An 8,909-nucleotide genomic window follows, 5' to 3' on the forward strand; every position below is an offset into this window, starting at 1 on the left:
AGTGTAAACAGTCCTTGTTTAAGCTAAACTCCGATTTTAAGCAGATATGGTCTGTTGTGATACATGGTATCAGTCTGTGTGAGATTGTCAATATTGGCAGTAACAGAACAAGCACACTTCGTATGAATAATTCTGCTATGCAGCCGGAACTAGAACGACCGGTAAAATAAAGCGAAGCGACATCTAGTTATGTCCACCATCGTGTGGGCGTCAAAACACCCCCAATCAAGAGCCAAAAGCACCTCCATTTTAAAGTCTAAGGACATCTAATCAAAATCCAAAATGACGTCCCATCAAGAGTCAAAAGTGCATCCGATCAGGAGTCAAACGAACTTCCAATCCAGACTTTTTACACCTGTCATAAAGCAACTAATACAGTAGACTTTGCTGCCCTATTTGAGTTCTGACTAAACGTCTTTGTATCTCATCTGGGCCAGGTTCGAGTTTGTAAAGAGTATATCACAGAGAAAGTTATCCACCACACACCCATTTGTTATAGCTGTGCTGCTCGAGGAGGAAAACCCGCGGGCTGCACTCCGCGCAGATGGTGGTTACTCACGTGTAACTGACTTACTGCGTAAACCAGCTAGTTCCTCTACAAAATTTTTGTCATAACATACTTGTCAGATTCTATGCCACGATTTCACCAAATGTTCTTCTTCCCGTCAACTTTCCGCCCGCCAGGTGAATCCACACTGATTCCATAGCCACGTCCTGAAAGTACCCTATACAATTTCCACACTATTATTTACATAGTGCTTTCAGACAAGCATAACGGGACTTGCTGTAGTGATGAATGGTCAGCACACATGTAAACTGTCCTGTCATAACCAAGCTTTATCAATTAGGAACGTAATGGCATTGGCTCCAGAGTAGCAGTATGTTATTATCGTTGATAAAACGCTAGGGTCACAGTTGGGTGACTAATCCGACAACAGAAATGTATTAGCTCTGCTCGGACCATCAAGTTCACGACTGCAATGTACTTCCAGGCCATTGATTATGCAGATTAGACTTTAGGCTGTTTATTTTAAAGGACCAGACAGCACCTGGCTAAAACATTTTTTCAATCAAAAGCAGCATTCTCAATACTGCACAAATGGCTGGCGTGAATCGAGGCAGCCATCTTGAGAATATTATCCAATCAAGCACGTTGGTATCAGACTGTGCGGCCTTACATGTGACGCAGCTTTCACCCATTCACTCCATGAAGTGGCACATGATAGCACAGAACTACTGGGTAAGACATCATTTTGAGATCGTTTACCACGATTTAGTTACGAATAGCCGAGGGACCATTTCACAGTGTTGTGAGACAAGTCTGTACCATTTACGAACCACCAGAGATGTAAAATTAGTTGATTTACAACGACAGTGTCATACAGTAGCGTACCGTCTCCCAAACCGCATGCATCTCCCCAGTAGAGCCTACTTAGACACTCTGTTCAAATTATACAAATACATAATTGTCGTTCGTTTAACCATTTCTAAATAACAAATATCAGAGTCAGTGAAAAATTCATTGGGGGTGCCGAAGGTTCACGGGAATGAGAAATTTTTTCTTTGAGTTTATGAGAATTAAAAAATTTAAATTTTGCTCCTTTGTCTTTCTTGTATACAAGGGATAATTTCCTTCTGTTTTCTTTTATAAAGTTATTGAAACGCCGTGTTTAAAACGAGGTGCTTTCTCTGACGTCCGCGATGACTAGGTCATCACGGCTCTCGTCTTAGAAGCCACCACAACAAAACTGAAGCATAAAATTCAACGACAGTCGAATGCCTAGATCAGCCTCAGTGGTGCTTAGATTTATTTCCATTTGTTTCAGAATTGAGCTTGAAACTAGCTGTACAACAATCCTATTGTCTACTGCTAAAGACTCATAGTTGTACGTGGGTTCAGTAGTAATAATGAAGTCAAGCCATCACCACGTAAATGTAACAAAGCTTTCACAAACTTTCGATCCACATGAAGTTGTCAAGATAATGACCACGGCAGGTAAATCGAAAGCTTGTGAAACCTTTGTTACATTTACATGGTGCTGCCTTGACTTCATTATTATAATCCTACTGAAATTTTGTAAATATTTAATTGGGGTCAAAATCACCATCACAACCCTTCCAGAGGTCACAACCTGAACCAGGAATACCCAGCCAAGCATCTGCAGCCTGCGTAACCTGTAAATGATATAGCAGGCTTCCTGTACATGTATCAACACTTCAAGCAGTGGATGAGATATCCTTTCAGTATGTCCACCTGCCACTTTTTTCTGTTATAGGCTGCTGCTTTGATTATAATGCGGAAAATAACTTCGACCTTAGAGAGCTAGAGTAAATATTTCGTCACCTTGCTATCGATAATGGAGAGGCGCTGAAGCTGTGTCAGGACGAAGTCTCACTAAACTTTTTTCTGGGTTGAAAACAATTCTAAAAAGAATTTTAATGCCGATATAAGATACTTTAACTGGGAGCCTTTCAGTGGACATAAACATTCGTCAGGTGCTGTCTTTCACTTGAACTTCAGCCGTCTGTAAATTTAGTCACACTATTTACCAAAATTGCCCTCAGCAAGTGGCACGTTACACCACAAATTCTACACACAGATATGTTGAAAGTACATGCTGGACAATGGGCGTGACGTTGACGCTTTACGGCACGGTTGGGGAAATCGGAGCACTTTAACCTGTAGAAAAATAAATTAATATTATCAATATTATCAAAATGTCTTGAGAATTGACTTTATGATTATCATGACCTTTTAACGCCTGTTATACGAATGTCTTCCTCGACGAAGTCTTTGTTTGTATAACCATTTAAACCGCAAGGATAGAAATAGATTCCCTACGTAAGTTATGCGTAGCGTCCCCAGAACTGTGTCGATGACGTCAAGCACTTCCCACCGGTCTAATCTTCATCTCTGTGAACTGCACATTTCCATACACCATTAGCCACGTATATCCGGCTATTCCTGAATATGCGGACCTTGGCGTACCGCCGGCGTGGACATACTCCCCGTTCAGGTTACTGTTCTGGCAGTCGTCGTACCACCAGGCACCGTGATCACGGGCGGTGCAGATGACCCCTACATTGCCGTCGTTGTCGCTGTCAGGGGTGCTGAATTGGTAGCCGTCATGGTAGGTCATTGCATCGCCTGGAGCGTTAATATAAGATACACTTAGTATAAAACACATGGTGGAAAGTCAAACCACTGTCTCGAGTGATATCATCATTATTTAAGTCAGAGCTATCATATTAGACAAGGGGCATGGAGAGTAATCTGTTTTATTACAACAACCCAAACTCAACGTAATAAGATCTGAATCACTCAAATCAAACCATATTCTCTTGACATCACATAACTACATTTGTTTCATTTATTTCATCTATTAAGATTATATTATACCATGACTTGAAAACAAGTTCAAACATGACGGTGTCAGAAAAGGAGACATTTAAAAGAGTGCAACACATAGTTTTAATCAGAACTGTCACTCTCCGTCAAAGCATACTGGGCTCCGCTCATTATCTAGCATGTCCCTTAATTATATCTGAATAATTATGACGTCACACTAGATAAAACGCTTTCTAGCTGCATTTCTTTCCACTTATTTTATTTTTCAGAATATCAAGGAATAGGGTTTATAGTGTTACGAAGTCCAGCTCATGCTGGCTTTCTCATACGTGGGAAGGTCTGCTGATGATTATAGGTTTCCTTCGGGCTCTGGCCGGTTTCCTCCCAACATCATGGACACCCTCGTATAGATGATATATTCTTGTGTGCGGCGTAAAACACCAATCATATTAATAAATAAATAAATCATGGTGTTACGTGTCACCCACGAAGACAATTTTTGTACACAGTATGAGTAATATTACAGATGGCTGAATATAAGAGACAAGCTGAAAGAAACAGGCTCTATGATACCATGTACGGAATTGTGTGATTATCCTACCTGCTGTGCCTGAATAGGCTCCCACCATCAGCCGAAACTTGTCTTTCTCCCCCGATATACGAAATCTGCTGTACGCAGCTTTTCCACTCTCCCCCTTAAAGGCTTCAAGGTTGATTAGCAATTTGTAATGACGCTGCGATGTCAAGAGATGCATTTTCTCCAGTCCTAAGAAGAGAAAGTCAATAAAGAAATATTTTTGAATTCATTATTTGTTTTCCGCCCTTTTCCTGTCGATAAAAACGATTAAAAACGCAGGTTTCCAAGATGCTCATTATGCTAAACAGTATGGATTTCTTTTCATTAAAACTTGATTAACCTTGGGTAATTCCGAAAGCAAGCATATGCTGATATTGGTATGAAAGACAGGCCTTTCATCAAGGTATACCCGGCAAGTTTGTATCACCTTGTCCGATTTTATTTATGTTGTTATAAACAATAAAGAGAACCTGGTGCAGATAAACCTGGAAATATGGTATTTTAAAACCACTCATACTGATTCATATAAGCAAGAAATTGCTGTTCTCTTTTATCGGTCTTTTTTTTTTAAATTCTACCGCGTTAAAAATATGAATACCATTTCCTGAAGGCTCAGCTTTGCCTCAGTAAAATTGAAATATTTTCAACAAAAATTGTTTTAAAATTCCGACAAAAACGGCTTTATATTTTCGACAAAATTGATTTTAGATTAGCAGCAAAATCGGCTTTAGATTTTCAACAAAACCGGTTTAAGTTCCCCCTCCCACCCCAAAAAAATCTGTTTTAGATTTTGCGGCAGGCAAAATTCACATTGACCCTGAAGTTACGTTTTCCAGGGGAATATAGAGGATTGTTGGAGAAAATAAATTTGGGGTGGGAGAGGTGAGAGGTGTTGGGGTGGGAGTTGGTATACTTGGTGGTAAATTATATTGTATACACCCAACTTAAAATGTTTAAAATACAAAGACACGCGACATACTAAAGATCGTTATCTAGTAACGATTAGAGAGATAACCGATCAGTTTCATGGATGTTCTATCTATTATTGGTGAGGTTTAAACTGGACTATGGGTCTAGCCTTTATGGTTCCGCTAGGTAATCGTACTTAAATCTGTTCAATCTTGTCCATCACCATGGTATTAGACTCTGTCTGGGTGCTTTCAAAACCTCACCAGTGGAGAGTTTATACGTATACACATATATAGAGGCTAACGAGCCTTCATTACACAACAACCTGCATATAAAACTCAGCCTTCAGTACACAACCTGCATATAAAACTCAACCTTCATTACACAACCTGCATATAAAACTCAGCCTTCATTACACAACCTGCATATAAAACTCAGCCTTCATTACACAACCTGCACAGAAAACTCAGCTTTCATTACACAACCTGCAGCATATAAAACTCAACCTTCATTACATAACCTGCAGCATATAAAACTCAGCCTTCATTACACAACCTGCAGCATATAAAACTCAGCCTTCATTCCACAGCCTGCATAGAAAACTCACCCTTCATTACACAACCTGCATAGAAAACTCACCCTTCATTACATAACCTGCTTATAAAATTCAGCTTTCATTACAAATCTTCATATAAAACTGAGCCTTCATGACACAACCTGCATATAAAACTCAGCTTTCATTACACAACCTGCAGCATATAAAACTCAACCTTCATTACACAACCTGCAGCATATAAAACTCAGCCTTCATTACACAACCTGCATATAAAACTCAGCTTTCATTACACAACCTGCAGCATATAAAACTCAACCTTCATTGCAGAACCTGCATATAAAACTCAGCCTTCATTACACAACCTGCATATAAAACTCAGCCTTCAATATGCTACAAAGCCTATATCTCATCCAACAAACCCTGCCTCTGTTATAGGTCTTTTCCAGAGTCCCTCCATGGCTTCTTCCACAATCTAGATTAACGTTTGATCCTTGTAAACAGAATAATTAAAACACAAATCCTCCTATAATTAAGTAAAGTTTTGATGAAAATAAAGCCAACTGTCAATTATAAATATATATACACTGAGGGGACAAAGGACGCTGATGCGTCAGCATCCTCAAATTCAGTCTTTTCTGCCGACATGAGCGAGGCCAGAACTTTTATCCTGTCCTTATCAAATGTTTCTTCAGTGCATGCCTTGATAGCTGTGATATGTAGTCAAGCGCTTTTCTTTTTTTTTGACAATAAAGAACAATAAATTTAAGAATCCATTAATTCTTGAAACATCATCCGTTCGCAGGAAACTAATTAAAAGCAGCAAAAACCTACAGGTAACGAGTGCCTCCTAAGTTATCCATCTTGTTGCAAACACCAGGCATGACACCTCATCAATGCATTAAGTGATTGTTGACACCGGTACAACCAGGCCCCGAGATCTTAGACTGAAGTCAAATTTTCAAACCCCTTTCAAATTGTTATTTCTTATGTAACAAGGTCAAAATATTTCTTAGCAACGTAATCTCTGGATAAGGTAATATATAACAAATTCGAGCTAATATAACAGAAAAAAACATACCTAATTTAATGGTTAAAGTTTTTTACTAAGTCTTAGATTGCTTCGTGAATCCGGGCCCTCTCCATAGTTGCCCAGTAAAAGCTGATAGCCTAGCGACCCATCACACAATGTTAGTAGTCTTAGCGTCGAAACAGACATTTGTATAGCAGTCGTCAACTAATATGGAAGTTCAAGGTCAATATTATGGCAAGGTCACTTCCCTCAACGACGTGTAACACGAACCACCAAAGAATATAATGTACTAAATTATGTAATTAGGACGGAATCATACAAAGATGAGCAGACAAAAGTTTTCAATGATGTTGGAAAGACGCAAGAAATCTTGTTGGCGAATGGGTGAAAGCAGTATTGAAATCGTGTGCCATGCGAATATAATATGTCAAAAACATAATATGCATTTGATATGCTCTTTGATTGCAATTGTTCATATACTCAAAGTGGAGATTTAATTCAACACGATGAATTCCAATCCCCTAGCCCGGAGCTAAGCTGAATTAAGACATCATCAGACAACACCAATCAAATATGTCATTTTGCTAGATTTAACAAAGCTTCTCGTTAAATTACTTCTTTGATGTGGTAAATAATCAACTATGAAACGACGTTTCTCAGGAAACAGCATTACCAACAAAGTAAGAAAGATTAAATACAACTAAAAACGTTCAGCAAAGATAGTAATACCAGGGCAGCGACGACAGTGTGATAGCTGGCAAATGGGCATATCTAACCAGTGGAATACAGCCTCTCAACCCGGTTAGGCTTTGATTATGACTGTTCATACGAATGCTTAAACAGTAGCAAATTCCACGCCCCTAGCACCATCACATAAGCAAAATTATTGGTAAAACCAATGCGGTGATGTTAACTGTAACTTATTAGACGTCACTGGTGTACAGTTACTCAAAATGCTGTGTTTGCCGTCACATTTAGGATACAATAATTACTCAAAATGCTGTGTTGCTGTCACATTTAGGATACAATAATTACTCAAAATGCTGTGTTGCTGTCACATTTAGGATACAATAATTACTCAAAATACTGTGTTGCTGTCACATTTAGGATACAATAATTACTCAAAATACTCTGTTGCTGTCACATTTAGGATACAATAATTACTCAAAATACTGTGTTGCTGTCACAGTTAGGATACAATAATTACTCAAACTGCTGTGTTGCTGTCACATTTAGGATACAATAATTACTCAACATGCTGTGTTGCCGTCACATTTAGGATACAATAATAACTCCAAATACTGTGTTGCTGTCACATTTAGGATACAATAATTACTCAAACTGCTGTGTTGCTGTCACATTTAGGATACAATAATTACTCAACATGCTGTGTTGCCGTCACATTTAGGATACAGTAATTACTCAAAATACTGTGTTGCTGTCACATTTAGGATACAGTACCATTAAAATGACACAGATTTTCACAGAATATCTATTGGAATGTAACTTTTACCCACCCAACCAGAATTCTCCGTACAGATTGCCGAAACCGTTTTTATAACTTTGCCAATTCCTGTAAAAGTCCACAGTACCATCTTGTCGTCGTTGAAACACCTAAGGACATCAAAAAAATAACGTTTCGATGCAAATAAAGCTTAGGATTCTATCAGATTATCGTTAAAGCCTAATGGGCTGCTCTCAGGAGGGTTTTCAGCGTGAAAGAAACCGAACCGAAATATTTCAAAGAAATACCTATTTGCAAGCTACATATAATGGTAGCTTGCAAATAATAATGATATCACAGAATTGGCTTTCGGTCAAGATGAAACATTTGATCACGGCTTTTAACTATGAGCTTGTTTTAAAATAAATGGGTTTGGAGAGTTAGAAAGCACAATCAAAATGGCTGAATCGGGATTCGTAGGCCTATATGTAACATCATTAGACAAGGCCCTGAAGTGTCCTGTGGAAACGTAATTTAGATCGTACGTAGCCACCTACGCTTCTTCTTTTCCACAAGAATATCGGATAAAATATGGAAGCCAAGAATATTCACGGAAGTATAAATTTCTAGATAAAATCACGCTAAAAACTCACCAGCCACCCACCGCCGTCTGTCGTCATGTCACAGTACACAAGGAACCCGTTTCCGACTCCGAACGGAAACACTCGGTACACGCCGCTCTTGGCCTTGTCCACAGTCCTGAATGGCTTTACAGTCAGAGGGATATAAACAGTCACTAAAGATGCCGCCGTCTACAAATGAGAACAAGTAATCCAACAATACATTATGTCAGAAAACATATTTTTCATAATCGTTTCCATGCTAAATGATCGGCTGACATTAGGCAGAAACTTCCCTCTAATGGATGGCTCCACTTGTCTTTCAAGAGTACAGTTTGCATGTCTGTACAGTTGGCGAAGGTCGGTGGATGACTCCACCTATGACACTGACCGCAATTCTGTAAGTTAAAAAAGTCTTGTGTAT

The 8,909-nt window shown here is 39.0% G+C and overlaps 1 protein-coding gene across 1 annotated transcript; it reads right to left on the reverse strand.

The window, feature by feature from the left end:
* Positions 1-1,716: 1,716 nt before the first annotated feature.
* LOC135477999 (ficolin-1-like) lies at positions 1,717-8,611 on the reverse strand. Its single transcript, XM_064758246.1, has 4 exons — positions 8,519-8,611; positions 7,939-8,035; positions 3,951-4,115; positions 1,717-3,148 (listed from the first exon to the last, which is right to left on the reverse strand). Exons 1-4 carry the CDS (start codon positions 8,543-8,545, stop codon positions 2,883-2,885), a joined length of 555 nt encoding a protein of 184 aa, XP_064614316.1. The 5' UTR covers positions 8,546-8,611; the 3' UTR covers positions 1,717-2,882.
* Positions 8,612-8,909: the final 298 nt, after the last annotated feature.

This window comes from Liolophura sinensis, chromosome 11, assembly GCF_032854445.1.
Source record: "Liolophura sinensis isolate JHLJ2023 chromosome 11, CUHK_Ljap_v2, whole genome shotgun sequence".
Classification (NCBI taxonomy): Eukaryota; Metazoa; Mollusca; class Polyplacophora; order Chitonida; family Chitonidae; genus Liolophura; species Liolophura sinensis.